Source organism: Mytilus trossulus, chromosome 2 (assembly GCF_036588685.1).
Source record: "Mytilus trossulus isolate FHL-02 chromosome 2, PNRI_Mtr1.1.1.hap1, whole genome shotgun sequence".
NCBI lineage: Eukaryota > Metazoa > Mollusca > Bivalvia > Mytilida > Mytilidae > Mytilus > Mytilus trossulus.
The window spans coordinates 93,209,681-93,233,959 of NC_086374.1; the positions used below are offsets into that span (position 1 = coordinate 93,209,681).

The window sequence follows — 24,279 nt, forward strand, 5'->3', positions numbered from 1 at the left end:
AAATTACTAAGTTCTTTCAAATTACAGTTCATTTTTCATGATGATTACTTTTAGATGTCCATATGTTCCATCGAGGCATTCGTACATTGATGATATGCTTACATCTTATTTACAAACGGAATTATGATTTCCAGCTAGACAATGATCTTTTTGTTTTGTATTTTTTCAAGATGTGTAAGTATGCATAGGTAATATAGGATTATAATTGTTGTTTTGGTTTGTAATGATACATTGAATGACTGTACCGGCCACCAATCCAATTTTCACATTATTATGAGTAAGACAGTTCATTTATGGCTTAATTATTCTTAATGTAACTTATTTTCTTTGATATATTTTTCAGTCTTTGTACCATGCTTTAATCCATTCATCTTCTTTCAATTTTAAGTTGATCAGCTTTTTTACTGTAATCCAATGCTTCACTTAAAATAAGCTAATTGTTTACGACATGACATATCCATTCTTTGCGACATCAATCGTACAAGAATATGACAGTAGTCAGAAGTATGACAGTTATTTCACGTTCGTTTGATGTGTTTAAGATTTTGATTTTGCCATTTGTTTAGGGAATTTCCGTCTTGACTTCTCCGTAGTTTAATATTTTTGTGATTTGAATTTTTTCAATTATTTAAAAAGAAGAGTTATTCTTAGTCGATTTGTGTTGTTCTTTTTATGTACTGCTTTCATCAATTATACTGGTCTTAAATATTTGCATATTCGGCTTTTCAAACGTATTGTTTTTGATACATGCATTGGTATTTTATGGCGTATTTACAAAATTTAGTCCTGGTATCTATGATGAGTTTATTTACTACCACTGGGTCGATGCCACTGCTGGTGGAGATTTATTTCCCCGTGGGTATCACCAGCCCAGTAGTCAACACTTTCGTGCTGACATGAATTATCATTGATATGGTTATATTTATAAATTAACTGTTTACCAAAAATTGTATTTTAGTCTTTTCTACCTCAGGCATAGATTACCTTAGCTGTATTTGGCAAAACTTTTAGGAATTTTAATCCTCAATGCTCTTCAACTTCGTACTTTATTTGGCATTTTTAACTTTTTTGGATTCGAGCGTCACTGATGAGTCTTTTTTAGACGAAACGCGCGTATGGCGTATTTACAAAATTTAGTCCTGGTATCTATGATGAGTTTATTTATAGAGGTTTTGTGTGGTTTAATTTTGTTATTACTACAGTATTGTTTTTCATGGTGTTGGATAAGCTAGATACAGATCGAATAAGGGTTTTGTCTCTCTTCTTCTGTTTTTGTTTTTGCAAAGTAAAGTTTCCAATAATTTGTGTAGCCGTATAACATTATGAACGACTTCACTAGACAACGGAACCATATTGCTTCTGATATCTAAATTGTATTTTCTGTCATGACAAATTACCAACTGGTAAGATAATTTTTTGGACACAAAAGCTTTCATTATTTTCTTTTAGTTATTGGCGGATTATAAAATATCATATTCGCAATAGAAATATCCATTCATTTGTAATATATTGAGGGAAAAGTATCGTTTTGGTAGTTTATGTTCTAATTTTATATAAGCAGTATATGTTAGAAAAGACATATTCAAAAGTAGTACATGTTTGATAACCAGAATATCACTCATTCACGTACAAAAACAGAATCAGAGCTATGTATTAATAGTTATCTAAGGTACCAGGATTATAATGTATTACGTCAGACACGCGTTTCGTCTACATGTTAAGTCAGGCATGAATATTGTACAAATTTCTATTAGTAAATCTAAAATCAACAGGGTATTCTTACAATGTTACAGTTTTATTAATTTGTTTTGTTATGGTAAATGACATCTTCTGAATGATATGAATACATATATGAGACAATATCTAAAAAAGTCTAGTTTCTATGTCCCGCACTTCACCAGCAATTATTTTTATATTCAACCATCTTTTTTGAAAATTTTAAGTTTCAGTATAAACTAAATTATATAATGAACCAACCCCTGCCAATTAAACACTCATTCTTGCATTTCTTCCAATAAAATATTGTAATTTAAATGTCCAATCCCCCCTAAATTCATGTTGTCCCCTGTGTTTTGTTGAAAACTAAATCATTCAAATAATATCCAAATTAATTCAACAGGCGTCCGATTCTCACATATATGATATATTATATAATAAACTTGCCCCTAATTTGTCCTTTTATATTATAACTATAGCATGTAAAAAAAATTGCAAAATTTAAGAGAGAAAAAAATTGTCCCCAGGGGTGATTTCCCTCCTGTTACCACCAGGTTTTTCATACCCGTGGAAACATTTACTAGACCAAGAGTTATTTTCCAATTATGTATTTTGAAGAGCAAAATGTCCTGAATGCATTAGTACAAAAAAATAGATGGAAAGACGGGCAGGTTTAAAAATTCAAGCCCATCCAAGGTACGAATTTATAGAAAAATACTTATTGGTGTTCTTTCCTGTTACAGCCTTTTCTTACACTTCTGAGAATAATTTTAAGTGTTCACCACATCATTAAGTGTGTTTTTATATCATCTTTTCAAAATTTATATGTCACAGGAAATACACTTACATTTAATGTGATAAAAAGGACAAAAACTATCCCGTAATTCCTTTCTGTTACGTTCTGTCAGGACAATTTCACTAAAGAATCGAAAAGTTAATCTACTATATGCCAACCATTTCATTTAATAGAAGTTATCACCACCTTATCAAATAAATTTCAAATTAATATACACTATATTGGATAGAAAATTAGTTTTTTTTCCATTTGATAACAGCAGAGAACATTGTGCAATTATAGTATAGTAGATGGTAACAGCAAGGAATTTATTTAAGAATTTTTCATTACCTAGGCAGATTTTTCATCTTGCAAATACAGTTTCAAAAGATAAATGACATTGTTTGCTGTTATCTTCCAATTGTGACCAATCTAAAATGATGTAATTTTCTTAAACTGAAAAATAAAGCAGAAAAATCCTTTCTGTTACCAATTCTGTCCTGTTACCGTTGTCCTGTTAATCAAGATTCTTTCATGTTACCGACATATCTGACTATATTTAAGTATATTTCTAAACCTTGTGTATTGCAAATGCTAAAATCACTAATTGGCATATGATAAACTATTGCAGGATATACTAGTAAACCACAAATAGTGTCTTAAACTTATTCCTTATTCCCATTTGAAACTTTTTAAAATTGATTCACTTTGGTGACAGGAAAGAACTGATTTTTTTGGTACCATTTTTAAAATTGCCATTGTTTCCTTATTAAACAGTTGTTTGAATTACAGACAACAGTTCCTAGATCCCCAATGTGTGTTCCTCGATTCTTGCTGTTAAAATATTTTTTTGAATTTTCTTATTGCCAAAAAATTGACTTTTTCAGATATTGTCTCATATACTGAACACAACTTATCCTGTACCAAAACAGGAATATGGCAGTTGTTATCAAATAATTTGTTTCTATATATATATATGTTGGATTTTTTTTTGTTACAATTTAGGTTGCCTCTTGTAGTTGGTGTGTTTCTTCTTGTTTCAGTTTGTAACCTGGATTTGTTTTCTTTCAATCTATTTGTGACTTTGTACATCGGTATACTGCTGCTGTCTTTATTTAAACCATCATAAGTCACATGTGTGAATAGCACTTAGTGTAATTATTTCCAAATATTTCCTTATTTGATCTTTATGTCACGGTTTACAGTGACGTTTTAGATGTTAATGTATAAATGTAACAAGAATATGAATAAATTTGTTACCAATTTACTTTGATTAAGACAAAAGATGCTAACCGATGTTCAAGTTCAAACCTCTACTTGATTCTTTTATAGATATACACTTTTGATTAGACAATTTGTCTATACCTGTATAAACATTATAACAATAGGAAATCAATCTCAATTAACACGATGATATTGACTATTGAAGTCGTAAATTTAAATACGACCTATATAAAAAAAGAAGATGTGGTATAATAACCAATGAGACAACTATCCACAAAAGACCAAAATGACTATAGGTAACCGTACGGCCTTCAACAATGAGCAAAACCCAAACCCCATAGTCAGCAATAAAAGGCCCCGATAAGACAGTGTAAAACATTTATTGATGCTTTGAAAAATAATTTTCCTGTATTCTATCTATGTTTGAACCTTTCGTTACTTAAAGACAAAGACACCCATCAGTTTACTCATCGTAATACAATTAATTGTCAGTCGAATTCAGTGATGTCATAGTTAAGGGAAAGAAGACGTGCTCGATATTGTGGTAACGACATTTAGAATATATCTGTGATTATCTTCGACACAGATAAATCTCTATATTTGCAAAACAAAATGTCGTTGAAAAATTTACATATCAATGATATGTTTATATTCAGGTTGCAAAAACTTTATTGATGTTGATGATTATTGAAATCTATGAACACAATATCTATCCGCAAATGAAGGTTATAGCGGGGAAGCGAGCCACTATAAGATATGCAAAATTTATACCATTTGTGTGAACAATCATGTTCAACCTTGTTTTACTAGTCATACAAATCGAGTGGGTTTGGTTTTTTTTTTTTAATTTTTGTTATTGGTTCTGAGCGAGCAGTGTTCTGCACGGTTTTTGTCAAGAAGCACACACAATGTATTTTCAAAAGATAATGATAATACCAAAAGAGAATAAACATGTAATCGTCTATTTGAGACGGACAATGTCATAAATTAAAGAAAAACAAAAACAAACAGAAAACAAATAAACAATAAAACTATTCTATAAAATATAAATAAAATAAGTAACAACTCTTCAACGTTTGTATAAGGTGTTTGGATTTTGAATATTTCCGCCTCGGATATCACTGAAAAAGAGTTCCTGATGCAATAAAAGCGGTATCGTCCAATTATTTTGAATTGAAATAAAACATGACGTGAACTTAGGTGGTTGGAAGGATCAGTATTTTTTGACAAATTGGTCTACCTGTAACTATGAAAATGTAATTACATTTGAATAGTTTTTTTACCACCAAAGAAAAAATGGAAATAAGAAACACACATTTAACTTTGTAACTGTTTTTAATTCAGTATAATATATTTTACATTTGCTTTCCTACTTTTTTCTAAACATTCAAAATTGTAATGCACGTTTACATTTGTTACTTTCAACTGATATAACTAAGTGGTCCTAAATGTTTGTGAAAATAAATGAAATACATGTACACAAACATTTACAAATATCATGTGTGTACATTCATGCTTTAAGTTTTAGAGTAAACACAGCCTGAGCTACCTCCTCTTTAAACATTGTATTGTTAACCCCACTATTTTGTCTTGAAACTTGATTCGACTGGCTGATTTCGATACACAACCTTAATGCTACAATCGAAGATGATCTTAACCAATATAACGTTTTCCCATGTAAAAAAGGGCAAATAATTAACAAACGAGAATGTAATATGTATATGAATTTAAGATGTATGACATTTGCTCAGTGGCAAAAAACGATTTAGACCAGCTTGTCTACTAACAAAGTAAATTACAAAATAGTAATTTGATTGATTGACACTAGCTTAAATCGATTCATTTATACTTTAAATCTCCTGAAAATTATTTAGATTCTCGTTTTTTGTTTGTAATTTGGACTATCTAGGAAGTATAGTTTTCTTAAAACAAATCGAATTTGGTAGAGATTGGTACATAACAACTTATATCTATATATTAAGCTAAATAATAGCAGAAACTTTTTGGTTTCAAACAAAATGTATGCTTAAGTTAGGTAAGGTTATGTTTAATTAGTGTAGTTACATTTATAAGCGCAATCTTTGGCATGAGCTATGGTTGTCTTTCTTTTACTACTGGTAACTTCAACTACCAAGTTTGTGTACATGACATTTTATAATCAGAATACATCACAAACATCATATTGAACAGCTGCTTTTGACTAGATCATCTCACTAAAAAAAATCCTGAAATCTATATAAGAACTTGTAGTTTAAAAACAAAAGGTTCTTTCATACAATGCCTATTTTTGACAGTAAAATAATTTTAAATATTATTTTTTTTATAACTATACTGTCATTTTCTAATATACATATATATCACATTGTAACACTATTATTATATGCAATCATTCTTATTATCTCATTCTTTTTATGTAATAGATATAAATTTTTAACAGAAAATAATTCTTTTGACTAATACTCTACATTGAATATTCTTTGACAGTAGTGTTTGTGAAGGACCATACATATAATCATTCTTCTACGTCGGACATTCTATGATTTTAGTTTCTATTAAGGACCATAACTATGATCATTGGTATTATATGGCTGTTGTTGGTATATCTGTGTATCTAGACCTGGAGGTCCATCCATATAAATCCTATTTGTACCATTATCGTAGAGCTATAAACATAGAAATTAATTCAGTTATTTCTTTCAATATTTCAGTTACCAATTTAATATAAGCAAATAATTGGGATTTGAAATTACCTATGTTTTTTGGAAAAAACTTACTTACAGAATAAATTTGGACGAAAATCTTTCAAAGTTAATCAAAGTCCACGTTTTGTCTGGACTTGTCTTGTTCAGACATAAAGCAGTGTTTTCGTGATAATAGAATGATATAATTTCGAGTGGTAAAGCCAAAGATCAAGCATTAAATTTTCGAGAGTCGATTCATTTGAAATCAGTCCTACTGGCAATTAACTGTTGCAAGATCATAACTTAATCATGCTGTTCTCATGTGTGACTTTAATCATTTAACATCTAATATGCACTGACATTTGGATCTAACATGCTTGTTGTCGATTCTAACTTACAAAAGTTTCTCCATTTTTGGGAGGATTTGAGCGTGCCTGATTAAGATAAATCCAGAAAAATGCCTCGAACCATTTATTATAAATGTTCATTCAGTCATCATTTGTTGATGACCATATGACCTTTACTTGTTTATTGTGTAACTGCAATCTAGCGAAATTCACTTTTTATTAGTAAAGCATCGATATCATCATTAACCTTAAAATGACAGTGTAGCTATACTCACGTCAGTATTTAAGTTTTGTCCATCTATCAAAACAAATAATAAAGTTAACTTAATTAATAACATACTAAATAATGCAATACCTATTAACTGATAAATCATTAATATATGATCATTAATATCCGAATAATCAATGATAACAAATTCGATTTTTTCCCTCGGTACACGAATAGCTACTTTGAATGAAACGTAAATAATTGAGAAGAAAATCGGTTAACGATAATCACTCGTCATGTAGAAAAAATTGCACGAGATTCGAAAAATAATCACAGACGATCATTTATGCGTTGTTTATAAATACTGAAAGATATGACCTTATCCTTTTAGTAAGGACAACCTTTAAGCAGTAAACACAGCGATATTAATATATATGACAGAGTATCGTATCGGTAACAGGAATACGAAAAGTGGAATGAAAATCCTACAGTAGAATTGGTCCGGAAACATTGTTCACACATGAAATGATAAAAGTTAATTTTCCGATCTTGAAAAGGACAAACGGGTTCAACGGTTTCCCGTCAGCATGAAAGGTGTCTCATTGGCAATCATACTTCTACTCTTGATAAATGATTAAATCAATATATTTTTGTGGGTAAAGGTTGATAAATGTAAATTACAATACTCAGATGCTTGAAATAGGTTTATAATGGGTACAAGCACCTTGTCAATTCAGGGGAGAAGAATCCAATTTGCTCATAAAACGCGTAAATGACTCCAAGTGTATCGTATATAATAAACATTTTTTTGTCTTGAAATGGAATTAATATGAATAAAGTGTTATATATATATAAGTGTAAATTTATGTACTATACTAACCTCCGTAAGTAGACCCATACGTGGGAGCACCTGTAATAGAAAACATCGACTGTAAACTACTAGTATATATACATATCGAAAAGGACAATAAATTAAACGGGGTGGGATTTTTTAAATCTGTGTCTTAAGGGCAAAGTAAGTGCAGATGGTCGTCACCACCTTAAATAACTCGATTTGTGACTTTCATAACTTTTTTTATTAGTTTGTCATGGCATTTTTAGTTTGTTTCTACTTATAAAACAAAAAAGAAGATGTGGTATGATTGCCAATGAGACAACTATCCACAAAAGACCAAAATGACACAAACATTAACATATAATTTTGAATATCACTATGATATCTTTGCCTCTCTTTAAACTAGCTGTTCTAATGTCACTTGCGGACGGAAATTCATGTTTTAACTATCATTATGTTCTCAACGGATATTTCACAATAGTTATCAATGGGAAATTTTAAGTTTTCCGGTTTTATTGTTTAACCTTGTTGAAGTCTATGAAGAAGTGCTTCGATTTACCAAAAATGTATTTATACATTTATAAACACGAAAGGTACACGGAAGCAACTCAATGAATAATCCATCGCATCAGTGCAAACAATGTTTAAGAAAAACGAGTTATCTAGTGTTATCCCACATCTACTTAAATCTTTTAATAAAAATTAAAATCACAAAAATACTGAACTCCAAGGAAAATTCAAAAAGGAAAGTCAACAATCAAATGGCAAAATCAAAATTTCAAACACATCAAACGAATAGATAACAACTGTCATATTCCAGACTTGGTACAGGCATTTTTAATTCGTTTTAGGGGGGAATCATGATCTACTGTTATATTGTTATTGACACTCATTTTTCATGTTCTATTACAAATAAAGGCAACAGTAGTATATCGCGGTTCTCAAATAGATTCGATTAAGCAAAAACAAATCCGTGTAAAATCCTAAAAAAAACCATTGTAAGAACCTAATACATTAATTACTCGTTGCATCCGCTCAACTAGACGGTATCATATTTATCAATGACTTTGTCTTAACATTATTCGTCCGAAAAAATAAAGTGGAGATATTGCTGCAATAGTAATCTACAGATATCTTTCAAATCACATCTCATTGAATATAAAATATTGCTTGTAATTTAATATGTTTATTAAAAATACAGAAATCTAAATAGCTAAAATCTATAAGATATTATATAAGCAATTTATCTATTTTACCTTCTTCTTTCAATCTACTACTAGACAGGTCTCGTGCCATTCCAGAGGGAACTCCATGTGGAGCTAAATGTAACGTAGGCGACTCCTCTTCAAGACGTTCATGCTTCATGCTAGATCCATAAGAGAAATGTGCTCTGTTTCCAAAGAAACGATTCAGACCCGCATAGAAGATCAAGATTATCAAACAGGTTATCCCATAGGCTCGGAAAGTCACTATAGTACCTGAAATTGTTATTTATTACAATATGTTATTTCAAAATATTATAACCTTTTTTAAACAGATTAACTTATATCAAATGTGAAAAAGAGAAAATGATAAGTGTCAGTCAATGTTCTTCACATGCTAGGCCCATGGTTGCCGAAGATTGACAAAATAATTGAAACTTAATCTCTAGGGAGATGAGAATCAAGAGTTTATGTACAGACGATTTTCAGAGAGGGATTATCATTAAATTATGTGGATTTACTATTAGGAAACTCTCTATTTTTTCTGTATATAATTTGCGCTTGTTTTGGGTTTTTTTTTGTGTATTTGTTTTGGTTTGTTGTGCTCTTACCAGGGTCATTTTTTCTTTATTTTGTTTGAAAGGTGCTCTATTTACTTCGTATGTCCTGTTTTGTAGTGAAATTTCATTGTGTTTCCTTTAGTCGAAGTGTTGTCTGTTTATCTTACACATATTTGTATGATCTTCGTTTATGTATTAGTACTAGTATTATATCTATATTTGCAAGTATAGTGTAATCCCTTTACAAAACTTTAAAAAACTATTTTTCAGAGTGGTTCAATGCCATATTCATATATTTTACATAAATATTTTATGTCTGATTTATCTATATCATTATGAAACACAAAACTTATCCATACATACCATAACTATACACCATGATACCCCCAAACACAGCACCACATCCTCTTCCTAGCCCATGGTGTAATCCTTGTAATATTCCCTGGGCAGAAGAACGAAGCTCGGAAGGAATTGCATGTGTGATGTAGGAACAACAGGCAGCCCACACAGCGGCGTGGGTAACACCTGCGAAAATTACAAAACAAAGTGAAATGTAGAAAAATTAATACGAGTATAAACAATGCAATTACTATTTATTGTAAGACAAATAGAAATAACGTTTAAATGCGTTGAGCTTACAAGTTTACATTGCATTATATTTCAAACAATGCAAGTTTTGTTTATACCTAAATTTTTCGAAAATATTTTCAATAAAACTAAAGATAAGTAACTCGGTAAGACTGATGCATAAACCAACAAGGAATTTTGAAACTATATTTCATTGTTTCAAAAATGTTATACTAGCTCACTATATTTTGGATTTGTCGACTTCGAAATAGCAAATTTCATGCATGGGCAACTTTATTAAAAACATTGAGCTATTCTTACTGACACATTTCACATATTGATATTTGGAACACCTAGGAAGCGAGTCTCTAGTTATAGCTCAGAGACGGTCTGAATGTTACAATTGTCACAAAAGTATTTTAAATAGTGTCATGTATTTAAATACAGCTAGTCTGATGAAAAGAACTCTTAGGAAAAATGTATTTTATCTTTCTAGAGTGTGTTATATCATACAGAATAACAGAGTAACTACTTACCCTGTATAAGTTCAAATGGAAGCACCCACCATGGATTCTTGAGTAACGATATATAGATAAATCTGGCAACATTTCCCAACAAACCAGCATAAAGCACCCTTATATGTCCTGCAAAATAACATTAAATTTTGATATTCACTTACAATAAGGATTAAACATCCCTTCAAACAGACTGCCAATCACTTCTGCATTGTTCATAATGCGTTTGTTGCATCTGATGGGTGACAGAAAACTTTTGATTTTGCCGTTTGATTAGGGACTTTCCGTTTTTTGAATTTTCATTGGAGTTCAGTAATTTTTTGAATTCTACTTTTTATACAGATTTTATATATGCAACATTTGTGTAGTAGAGGTACACTTGTCGTGACCATCATGGTATTGTTACATTGCATATAATACGACGAACGCGAAGTTTTGGGAAATCTATATTCAATCATATTTTCTTTAGTTGTTACGTTCTGTGTCATTTTGTTCTTATGGAGACTCAAATATGATAAAAAGTAAAATCACAAAAATACTGAACTCAGAGGAAAATCAATTTGGAAAGTCCATAATCACATGGCAAAATCAAATAACAAAACGCATCAAAAACGAATTTTAGAAATCCACATTAAAACAAAATTCCTCCAATGTTAGGTCTGATATAAAATTTCACCTTCTCAGTGATTTATATAGATGGAAAAAACTATTTCAAGGATCGTTTAATAGAGTAACTAAATTATAGCCAAGAAGTGTGTTGAATAATCGCGATACATTGTACAAAATTTGCAAATTTAAAACAGATTTGATTCTCAGAAAATAATTCTACGGTCAAGGGACAGCCTTATTTCAGAAAAAAAGAGAGTTATTTTTAACTATTATATGAAGAAGTTATTCTAGAGTATGAACTGACGGTAAACGAATAGCCTATAGGTCATACCAATGGACTCAAAAAATGAACTGAAAAAGCTACAGAGACTTGCGATAACAACACCGGTACCTGTTACATAACAAATTCATATAGATTGGTACTCGAAACGAAATTTCTGATGGGTTTAATTAAAAACGTGTTTGAACCTAACTCTACAGTTAGTTTTCATCTTTATTATATTAAATTGACATAAACCCAAGTCTTACTGCTTAAATAACTGACATTTTTATTATCTCAAAGATTTCTATTTTCGTCATTAGTTGTATATCTTTTGAATAGACTTTTATTTGGTAATAATCGATTGTGCAACGTTATCTGTCGGACAAAAATCCATTATTTTCTAGTTAATTATAAAAGACATTATAATTTCATGTTGTTGATATTAGGGATCAATGTTCGGATCACATAAGATTCTTATAACTTTATTAGAATCTTCAAACAACTTCCCAACAGTCTTATTGATTTTAGCACCAGTAACATAATTAAGCAAGATATCTATTTTATAAAGACCTTTAGCTATGACAATAAATAATAATAAAACTTCGCCGATAGTATTTAAGAAACTTTGTGATAGTATTAGTAAAGGTCCATTAATTTGGTTAGTCTTTTTTTGTTAAATATCTTCACCATTTGGGGAAAGATTGGTTGTTCAAAAAATCTCATTACATTGGTCTTGGATAAATATTTGTTTCATTGGCAATCATAATGAATCTTGATTTATGTTCTTTACTGGCACTCAGGCTTCTTCCACCAAACAAAAACCCGATAGTATAGTGGCGTTAACATACACAATCAATCAATCAATCAGTTAACCATTTTCTTAAGTAAGGTGATTTATTACTGATATGACTGTCTCCCAGAGTTTTTTGTAATATGACTAATACGACATGCGCTAACAGTTTAGTTTACTCTTCAAAACACATGAGATCACCCCTAGTTTTTTATTAGGTTTGTGTTGTTAATTTTTTAGTTTTCTCTGTTGTGTCATGTGTAATATTGTTGGTTTGTTTGTCCTTTTCATTTTTAGCCATGACGTTGTCGGTTTATTTTCGATTTATGATTTTGACTGTCCCTCTGGTATTATTCGTTCCTCTTTCAAAACCATGGGAGTTCCCTTCCCCCCAAGTTTCATGTAATTATTACGTTGCAAAGTATTACATTTTACGTGGCCGGTATTCTATTGTTTTGCAATTTAAATATCACCATTACAAATTATGTTAAGCGAGAAAAGATGTTGAAAGCAAACATTTCGACTAGTTCAAATGGGTATGGAATTCAAATTAAGGTAATGATTAATTGGTGGATGGATGCATTTTCAGCATCAAATACTACATACGTGTTTTAGTATATAGAAAATGCAATTGATAAGTTAGATACTCAATTAATATTCATCATAAATAAATGAATTAATATATACAAACAATGAATTATCATTGAAAATCTAACGTTAACATAATATCCTGTCAATATTTGTATATGTGTTCGATATAACGACCAAATAAGTCTATATCAATCGCTAATTTCTCAATACGTTGACGCTATGGTGACAATCTACTCAACTACGTATAATTGCCAATCATTAGTTATCTGTTAAAATATAATCATTTGGGAATACGCTAGTTTAATAACTATAACGCACATTCAAGAACTAGATATTGCTGGATTGATTACATCCAAACGAGAGTGTCCATTCGAAGAACATTCAGAAACCATTAAAATTGTCAATCGGTTCATTTTTTTGTATTCAATATTTGTATGTTTATAATACTAGGTCTTTATGTATAAAGTGTACTTGCTTGCAATTATGTGTGAAGAAAAAAAAAAGATAAGAAAAATTAGAAAAGCGTTGATTATCAAAAGAGAAATCCCGGAGAAAGAAAATGTGGGTGCCACAACATTGATTATAGCAATCGATTCCAGATACTTTATTTTAAGGGGAAAAGTGATGATAAGATTTGAGATCAAAACAACGGGCTTTTAAAACGGACAAAAAAAGGGATACTGAGTCTTAGATGTAATAATAAAAAATGTGTTGGATATATTGGTATATGTGAATTAGTATAGTAAGGGATTACAAGTAAGATTTCTTAGTGCAATCAACTTACTATATTTCTTCGTACAGTTTTGATCTGTTTGTGTAAAACTAAATCAAACATAGTGTGAATGCCAATAATTTATTGGTTTTATCTTCAAGATTTCTATATGCATCATAAGTCGTATTCCTGTTGTAAGCGCTTTTGTTTGGTTATAATCGATGATGCAACGTTTTTTCAATATTTTCTGGTTATAATTATAACAGTTATTTGTATTTCGTGATATTCAAGGGATCGATATAAAGATCGCATCGATGCTAGAATCTTAAGCAATTTTTGAACAGAAGTATATTTTTTATCACTAGAATTCGAAATACAAATATACAAAAAGAATATCGAAAATGAGAATATAGAGATTGACTACCCCGACAGCAATGCATTACTTCTGTCATAGTCTAGATTTATTTACTATTTAGTTTATTTTCATTTTTAAAATATCTTTAATATTTAGATTGATTAGATGATTGCTGTTGGCGTCACAACCAGTAGCAATATTTCTACAGATTAAATACCTGATCAAATTAGTCTATGTGAATGTCTTCAGGTTGGCTGACCGGAATAAAGACGCAAATGTATACTGCCATAAGGAGAAAAGGGGTTGTCACGTGGAAGCAAATTCATTTATCGTAGGAAAGTTTACGGCATGTCCTATGCACATTTAAATCCTACAAAAGACTCATCAGTGACGCTTGAATCAAAAACGGGAAATGACCAAATAAATTACGAAGTTGAAGAGCATTGATGACCAAGTTTTATCCACTTTTTGCCAAATACAGCTTAGGAAATCTATTTCTAAGATAAAACAAAATAGAAATCTTAGTATTTAAAAAATTCAAAGTTTTATAAAAATGGTAATTATGATATTACTGTCATTATGTATTAGGAGGTTACGTGAACTGAATATGACTACTTTAAAGATTTGATGCATTTGGTGAGCAACAGGACAGGTCCCGTATGTAGGGATGGCAACGAGTACTCGAGTACTCGGGTACTAGATCAGAAGACCTAGTACCCGAGTACAGTTTTAGTACTCGGATACGCGTTTGCCTATTAGAAATCTTGAGATATTTCTCTTCCTATTCTACTTATTTTAGTTCCGTTGAAATAGCTCCTTTGTAGTACTAGATAAATAAACTCATCATAGATACCAGAACTAAATTTTATATAAACGCCAGACGCGCGTTTCGTCTACAAAAGACCCATCAGTGACGTTCGAATCCAAAAAAGTTAAAAAGGCCAAATAAAGTACGAAGTTGAAAAGCATTAGGGACCAAAATTCCTAAAAGTTTTGCCAAATACAGCTCAGGTAATCTATGCCTGAGGTAGAAAAGCCTTAGTATTTAAAATAATTCAAAATTTTGTTATAAGTTAATTTATAAATATAACAATATCAATGAATTCATGTCAGCTCAGACAGTGCTGACTACTGGGCTTGTAATACCCTCGGGGAAATAAATCTCCACCAGTAGTGGCATCGACCCAGTGGTATAATCAATTAACAAAATACATATGTTATCCTGAGGATACTATTTGTTATACTAGTAGTAGTACCAGCAACGTCATTTCCTTACGAGGGAATGTTATTATGTGCACTACTTGTAACAAAAAATAAAAAGTCAGACAGTCTTTTTTCTGCAATTGTTGACCAGATCATATTTCTAAACAATAACAAAACCGAAGTGACCTGCGGTGATCCCTACGCAACTTATTAGAGACATTATGACCGGTGTTTGAACACGGATCAACACTTTATTTAAATAACAATATAATTTACTCATCACAAGCCGTAAAAAATAACATGGTTTATTAATCAAGACTTCTATGCGAACGTGATCGGTATGAGTTGAACATTTAAATTAATTTAATAACTCTGTATTTGAAACTTAACTACAATAATTGTTTAATTTTCAATATTTAAAGATAGGCGAAAGAACGTCATTTAAACCCAAAAGTCAAAAATAAACTGACAACGTCATGGCTAAAAAAACAGAAGATCAAGCTATGTTTGTGATACGTGTGTCTTTCGTTAACATGTTTATGAAAGGTAATAATAAAAACATAACATCCCACCTTATACCTAAACTTTTCAATAAAATTGGGAATGGAAATGGGGAATGTATCAAAGAGACAACAACTCGACCATAGAAAAAACAACAGCAGAAGGTCACTAACAGGTCTGCAATGTAACGAGAAATTCCCGCACCCGGATGCGTCCTTCAAACAAATATATACTAGTTCAGTGATAATGAACGCCATACTAATTTCCAAATTGTACACAAAAAACTAAAATTAAAATAAGTCACGACTAACAAAGACCAGAGGCTCCTTACTTGGGACAGGCGCAAAAATGCGGCGGGGTTCAACATGCAATAGACGTTTAAGATTCATCCGAGTACTTGCGAGTACTCTAGTATCATGACCGAGTATCCGAGTATTACATTTCAGATCTTTTGACATCCCTAGTAGAAATATATAAAATTCATACATATACATACAATAAAGTCAATATAACGACCTGAATGTCAACTGCGTATTACTTAACACGTAAATGTTGTCTATCCCACTTAATGTAATTGTAAATAATTAATTGCCTCTCGGAGTATCATATATATATACAACTCGTCTAAACATCAACCCAACCATGTTAGATCTGAAAATTTGCTCACGCAAAATTTTTGTTCTTCCCTCGCCGCGATTCGAACCCATGCTATATATATATAGTTGTCAATAGTCATGTTTTATGAAGGTCACACATCATCCAATGATCTGTTATACGTCGATGGATAATTTCAAGTAGTGATCATGATGGCCCATTTCACACCTTAAAAGGTAGATGGCAGTACAAGTCAATGACAGCAACCTAATTGCCAAAATATCTCTATAATGTCTAAATAAGATTCATGTGTAATTAATAAATAAACCAAAGATGAAAAAACAATTTTACAGCTATACACCGTCACGACGGAACTCGTATTTTGTGTATTTGTTTTCATTTCATTCTATAAGGTATTAAGTAAAAAAAAATCAACCCATTGACACCATATTATTTTCAGATCTTTACACGGAAGTGTGAAGCAATGATTTAATCTTGTTAACCAAACTTATGTGAATATTTTGCCAGACATTTCTATTTTAGTCCCAAAAAAGTTGAATTTATTACTTTCTTGCTGCATTAACTATCATATGACGTTCTTTTGATTATCTCTAAAAACAGGCATCATAAAATTGATCAATTTTATTTGCCCCATGGGATGCAGAAGGTAATATCAATATGTCTAGTCTTCCGTTCAATGAACATTTATACTATTAGCAAATAAAAATCAGAAAAAGACGAGATAGAACACAGCATTCAGTTACAGAAGAACAGCAATGACATCAGCTGAGACATCGGAGCCGTGTAGGCCATCCAGTTCCAGGTTCAGATTGATCACCTGAGCCGGCGCACCTCTGGAGGTTGTTGTGGAATAGCGCCGAAACAGCCAAGGAAGGAGGACTCCACCTGATGATGGAATTGGATCAGCATTCTTTTGATGTTTACAAGGTAATCACCGATTTATATATATATATATGACCATACAAGTTATCCATTTAATGACAGAAAAATAGATGAAATTTCGAATTCATTCAAAGTCCATTACTCTCAAACATCTTCTGAGAGGGTAACTATTAATGAACTATCAAAATATATTGCTATTTTTAGAATGATATATGAGATATGACAAAATATTTTCGGATTTCTTCTAAATGCATTAGATATGAGTCCTCTCATATACCACTCAGATATTATGAGACTATAATAAATAGATAGTTTCATCTCGAACTCTAGTAAGTGTTCTACAACTAGTATTGCAGTGCTTTTAACATGTTTAACTAGTTTCTTACTTTTATCAAAGAACTTGCATAATTTTTAGTAATAATTGCAAATGAGAAAAGTGAAATTTCTTTTTTTTTATGGAGTAAATATTTCTTTGATATTCAAGACAATTTACGCGCTTTTAATGATCATTTTAATTCGGTTTACAGTTTTGACTTTCCAAGTCTTCAAAATGAAAAATTTAACCAAAACAAATGCATATTTATAATCTAAATGTTATTCTTGAATTTCGAAGCAAAGGACATTTGATATAATGAATACTGATATATGTACCTTCACAATTTGATTCAAGTCTAGAATATATATTATTTTGTTTGTTTTGATTATGACAGATTGAGTATATAATTAAAGTTGCAGATTTAATATTTATAATGCACAGCATGTTCAAATGTAGAAAATCCACAATTTTCTACATTTGAAAATGCCTGTACCAAGTCAAAAATATGACAGTTCTTGTCTATTCGTTTTTGAGGTGTTTGGTTATTTTAATTTGCCATGTGATTATGGACTTTCCGAGTTGAGTTTCCTCTAAGTTCAGTATTTTTGTGATTTTACTTTTTGGTAATTGTCTTAAGTATACTCATTAACTTAAACTATTTATAATTGTAGTAAAGAAGAAATTAACATTATATTGTAATAAAACTAAGGAAACTAGTTCTATACGTCTTTGTGAAAACGTCACCAGTTGAGTATTACTTAAAGAATTATAATTGCTTTCATGTACAATAAACGACACATAATTGATATTGAGCACGATCATTCTATTTTTGCTGCTCAAATACTTATGAACTCTTTATTTGGATATTCATTGATTTCAGTACCTAAATACATTGTGTTAATGACATAATTATTTGATAATTACTTAGTTAATGCATAATGCTTTTATTCTCACTGTAACAATGTCTATCAATACTTCCAGGATTATCTTTGAAAATCCCATTATTTTTCTTTTGTTAAAATTTTAAGAAGAACAAATGGAAAAATATGTTTAGTGACATCTGTTATGTCGACCAAAGTTACCTGGTAACATCAACAAGAGGAGTAGTAGAGAAAACTATAAGCACTGTGTTCCTTCACAAAATAAAAGAGTTTAACATTTTGAAAATTAAGCAAACGTTTCTGTAACAGGTAAATGAAATGCAAACACCAAATGAAATAAGGAATCCGCGACGAGGTTAATGAGGTGTGATATTATACTAAAACAACCCTTCCCGCGGCATTTCTAGGAGCAAGAAATAACGTCCGATTGTACATTTAAACTATAAAAACAAAATAAGGCAACAACAATAATTATATGTGCATACATATTATTTGTACTGCAATAGTTGTTTGATTGCGATCAAAAGGAGTACATGTACATGTATGCAAAACACACAAGAAATAACCTCGTCTCATGGGTTTTTGTGCAATTAAAAATGTATTGTGACGTCACAGTTTCCATTGAAAAAGCGTCCACTGAATTCATATGACGTACGAAAACCTATGATCTGACCATATATATAAATTGTACTTGCCTTATGTATAAACCATTAAGTGGCAGACTGAAATTAATTTATTTGGCATGGACGCAGTTAAATCAATTGACCAAAACATACTAATGGTAAATCATTTGAAACCAAATAGTCAGTAATAAGCTTGACGAATAAAGAAATAGATAAAATTGAGAATGGACATCGGGAATATGTCAAAGAGGCAACACCCCTTCCAAATAGCAGATAACAGCCGAAGGCCACCAATGAGTGTTTAACACAACAAGAAAAGCCTGCAACCGGACCCCCAATAAAAATATCGACGAGTTCAGTGAAAATGGAAATCATACTTAATTCAATAAAATCATAATTGAACAAAAACTAAAATCATACAAGGCTGACTTGGGACAGGCGCGATAATGAGGCGGGGTTTAACTAATTTTGTTAGATCACAACCCTACCATTTACCTCTAGCTAATGTAAAATAAAGAACACAAATCAATACTCAGTTTAAAAGAAGTCCTAGTCCGATGTCAGAAAAAACAACAAAAGAAACTTAGCGAAATTACAACAAAGACAATGATACATAAATTAACAAAGGACTGCTAGCAGTTACTGACATGCCAGCTTTAGACCCCAATAAAACTAATTGAAAGAGTATAACTTCATCACATGAAAATCAAGCACATTCCCTCTCGCTAAGGGTTTAGTGTCATACCATAATGAAATATATGAGAAGAACATAACCCGTATCATGTCAACAAATGGTTTTAGAATTTTGTTTATTTCCGATGCAAAGACCTTAGTACATCAATATAGACACTATGACATGATGAAACAATTGTTGTTATAAATTTAAAAGTACAAACGTATGTGTGTGTTAACTTTATATCAATATTTGAAATAATCAGTAAATCCTTAATCAGTCATACATATCCACCAGTTATGTTCTTATGAAGCCATCCATTTATAAATCCCGTGCTTGCAAGCAATATTTCAGTTTCTATATTGATTTCTTGCTTTCATTCTTTACATTGTATTGATTCACAGAGAAAGTGAACGACATTGATTCAATTTTATTTCAGACTCCCACATCATAATTTAGTATCTATAGACAGAGACAACTTGTACATTAAAATGACAGTGATAAACTGAACAGAATTGATCATCTATACTTTTGCGTTGATTAACACTTGTAAAAAATATCACAAACAACAAATGGATTGGAAATGACCGTTTCCGCTGAAGTCATCCTACACAAGTTAGTTTTATTGGCTTTACAGATCATATATTTGATATACTATTTATGGAAATCTTCCTTCTCAGAGACATTTAAAATGACAGTTTTGACACGAGATCCGCTTTTATAAGATTTGGGATATGGAGAACAGTAAAAAGAGTCATGATATGGTTTACAGAATAGAGGATAAAGTTTTTAAACGAACTAGCTATTTTACATGGTGCATACCTTAATGTATTTGTATGCATGACATGTGATCACATATGTTATTCTAACAATATCATAACTACTCAATAACATTAACAGCACCAATTTTACTGCACAAAAGATTGTTTAAGGCTAAAATAATTTAAATTCCTCAAAAATATTCAAAATTGAAGGGCTGGTAAAACTAATTACTATCCGTATTTGTATGCCGTGGTTTAACTCACCAAATGCACTATGCATATTGCTTTACTAACTGATGACTAACATCTGTTTTTTAAAGGCAGAAACACTTGAGTTATTCACGTTTTTTATGAGAAGTTTTCCAGTTTTCTCTGTGATGATTTGTGAACTTTGTCGTTTTGGAGGGATTGCGTACGGTTTTTTTTGTGGCACTCCAGCAAAATCCAGTGAATCTTTCTAACCTAAACATAACATTATTTTTTTTCTTTTAAGCTTTCTTTAGTGACATGTTAGATTGTAGATAGTATTGTAGTAAAACTTAAAATCTTTGAAACACAAGTTTGTGTGTTTGGTCTCTCAATGTGTAACCCAATCGGATTTTCAAAGGTTGACGAATATAATTTGATATTCGAAAAAAGGGCGCTGCGTACATTGAGGAAATAAACTGTAATCGATTTTTCGCTTCTATTCTCTTCTTTTAATTGCTCTGAAATAGACAGAATTGCTAACACCCACGAATGATACTCGGAAAGGCTACCTACACTAATTTAAATGTCAAGTTGGTCACATTTTTAATGTGGTGTGAAGGGAATATACGGTGATCTTTAATCTAAATAACTAGTACTTACCAAACGAAGAAATTATTTTACGACTAAAGAAGAATGCTAGCAATTCAGAGACGTGATTGAGTATGGAGGCCACACCAAATAATGTAGGACTACCACCAATGTCTTGTAAATGCCAAAACAGGAAGGTGAATATCAAACCAATACCAAATCCCATAAACCATGCCACAAATAGTACTGAAATATACTTGAATGTTGCAAGCATCTTTATAACAGCAATCCATTTTCCTAAAAATGGTTCTTCAATGGCATCGTCTGTTGGTTTAGATACAGCATCAGTGACCATATCTGGTCGCTTGTCAAGAGATATCTGACAGTCATTAACTTCCTGTTGCCCTTCCTGGTTCTCCGATGCTTGCTTTTGAACCGCAGCTTTTGATTCTAAGTAGTTTATATCACTGTCAGCATCGTCGAAGAGCGGTCCAGAATGAGGACGCTTTTCGCCCGTGATTCTCTCCATCACCCTATCTTTTACCCGAACTACAATTTCCATAAGCTGTATGTCTCTCCCGCCTTGATGGTGTCTGAATTGGAGCTGAGTTGCAGTTATCAAAGCACAACTCATTAAGACAGAAAAAACGGCAAAACAAATTGTATAGTTCTTTTCGGCAATGTGCTTTATACCACAAGGGTGATCTGGAAATGTTGATGAATGGTCTAACGCAAGACCAACGAAAAACATTGCTAGTCCCCAACCTAGCGAGCCGAACATACGTTGACGGCCGTAATTGTCAATATCTTCACCGAGATATTCAAGTGTTACTGAATCGACAAACGTAATGGCCGGTGCACTAAAGAATTCCCCAATGACAATCAATAAAAGTAAAGTGAAAAATGTGTCCTGCACGTCTTTCTTGTCGTAATATATAGAACTAAACATGGGTTTGATAGAATCGTCAGATTTTCTATTTATCGTAGTTGTCTCAAGACCCTGTGTTGGCTTAGTGGTTGACATGTTTAAAAGATTGTGTATTCCTTTATGGATCTGAACAATAATCGGGTGGTGGGTACTACCTTTCATTTCTGATAACTTATTGCTGTTTTGTAGTACATTGTGTGTGTCTTTGTATGCAGGATGAGCCAATGTATGTACATGAGGATGAATAGTTGTAAAAGGTTTAAAACTTGAATGGATTCCGGCTATATCAACTGGTTGAACCGTAGTTGAGCTAGGAATGACCTTGTATCCGGGACCTTGATTAAGAGCACGTTTATACCTTAAAACATATCCAGGTGGTATCGCATGAGTGGCATTTCCAGTCAAACAATGGTCATGTGGTGGTTTAACAAATGCTATAGCAAGAGTGAATACTATCCAACACAACAACGAAAATAGAAGCAGTTCTTTGGCTTTTCTGTACCTGTCAGCAAGACTTCCCCAAAATGGAGCACTGCAAAATTCTATAAATGGTCGGAATCCCATTAAAAGACCACTCTGAGTCGGATTCATTGCCAACTGCTTGAAGTAAATTGCAAGCAGTGGGAAGAGTGATCCAAATGCCGCAAAGAAAAAGAAGTAAAATAATTTGCATATCAATAAATCTCTATTTACATACGTGAAAAGTGTATCTATAAGATCACGTTTTGGTTTCTGTTTATTATATCCGGAATCTAACGAATGAACTTTATACTTTCTACTTTCTCTAGACGGTGATCTTTCCTCTGCGTCACTTTCATCCGAATCAAATTCCAGTGCCATGTCGCTTTTTTTATCCTATAAAGATATTTGTATTCGAAAAGTGCTACACTTACACAAATTATTTCCTGACCGTTTCAATCAAGTTAGATAATTGCTAGCGCATAACTCTCAATGAATTTTCCAATATCTGGAGCGAAAATGCTTTCAAATGATTATGGTAGTCAAACGTCGGTTATTAAATGTAAAATTGATACTATTTATCTTCTACGATTCTTCACGATTGCATTCAAGTCTAATAAATCCCACACAATATGTCCAAAAAGCTTTAACATAGCTTTAACATATCAGCAAAACTGTTTTAATACAGATTAAAACAATATTGCACATAGTTAAGTATTGTTGTCAGTAGCACACTATACGAACGGTAAATCAATGCATAATGGTATGGGTTTTTGTAAGAGTTTTGTCCGTATGCAATCGAAGTTTTATATATGTATTTTTTTCCTAATTAGCCGGTCGCACTGTTAAATCACTTGTCAGGAAAAGATATTTTGAAAGCCTGTAAACTATCCTGTATTCAAATTGTAAACTCTGAAACTGATCAATATGTTTCTGTAGCGAAATACCAATAATCAAGCCTAATTGATCATCTTAGTCGACTAGATTCTTTCTAGTATTGATTTGTTTTAAACCTTTTACAAACGCAGCAAGGACGTTATTAATGCTGAGTGTTCACAACTGACAAGAAAATTCAAAATCACTATATTTTGGAAACTGCTATCGCAAAGAAAATGGTAAAACATTCAATGTACATCAGTTACATTGATTTTTTTGTTTCCCAGGATTATTGAGTTTCTACCGGCGAGAAGCGGAACTGTGTGTGACAAAACATTTTCTGGATGCTACCGATAAATATTTTATTTATCTTTTTCCAGTTTAATTATAAGAAGACGTTATTATTAGACATTTATTTGTATTTGACTTCTATGTTTTGTTCCATTGATTTTTGCATAAAAAGATTAAACAAGATTAAACAAATCCTGGAATGATTAAAGACTTCGTTTTTGTGCATATTTCACATTTACTTTTAGTAACCCAAGTTCTTAAAATTTATCATGACTTGAATAACATTTGTTGCGAATGTACGTGTCTATATATATGACAAAGATTTACAATATTGCATGTTATAATACTTTCACAGGTTCGTGTTTAATTGGATTAAAATTTTGTGTTTACCAAAACGTGTATTTTGCGTTACTGTGACAGGAACAGAAACAAACAAAGCGTTGTAAACAGGAATCGATTTCAAACTATTCAAATATGTCTTTTTTCTAATGTTAGTCCTAACAGCCTTTAAGTTTTCTTTTTAAAAAGTAATTTATTTCTTATA

General features: G+C 31.5%; 1 protein-coding gene and 1 long non-coding RNA gene across 2 annotated transcripts; both read right to left on the reverse strand.

Annotated features, from left to right (window-relative positions):
* Positions 1-5,054: 5,054 nt before the first annotated feature.
* LOC134708384 (uncharacterized) lies at positions 5,055-7,863 on the reverse strand. The gene is made up of 3 exons (XR_010105834.1): positions 7,832-7,863; positions 7,019-7,041; positions 5,055-6,378 (listed from the first exon to the last, which is right to left on the reverse strand). It is a non-coding gene; the product is annotated as an uncharacterized LOC134708384 (long non-coding RNA).
* Positions 7,864-9,016: 1,153 nt separating this feature from the next.
* On the reverse strand, positions 9,017-23,594 carry LOC134708631 (major facilitator superfamily domain-containing protein 6-like). The gene is made up of 4 exons (XM_063569277.1): positions 21,254-23,594; positions 10,652-10,759; positions 9,912-10,073; positions 9,017-9,264 (listed from the first exon to the last, which is right to left on the reverse strand). The coding sequence occupies exons 1-4, from the start codon at positions 22,947-22,949 to the stop codon at positions 9,017-9,019; spliced, it is 2,214 nt and encodes a 737-aa protein (XP_063425347.1). The 5' UTR covers positions 22,950-23,594.
* Between the last annotated feature and the right edge of the window lie 685 nt (positions 23,595-24,279).

What these genes read in the sequence shown, in the direction of transcription:
- LOC134708631 (XM_063569277.1), bottom strand. Translation starts at nt 22,949, where the DNA reads ATGGCACTGGAATTTGATTCGGATGAAAGTGACGCAGAGGAAAGATCA. An exon ending in TAAAATAATTTCTTCGTTTG is followed by an intron (nt 10,760 to 21,253) that starts GTAAGTACTAGT and finishes GTTATTTTGCAG; the next exon opens with GACATATAAGGGTGCTTTAT. An exon ending in TATCATGGTGTATAGTTATG is followed by an intron (nt 9,265 to 9,911) that starts GTATGTATGGAT and finishes TAACAATTTCAG; the next exon opens with GTACTATAGTGACTTTCCGA.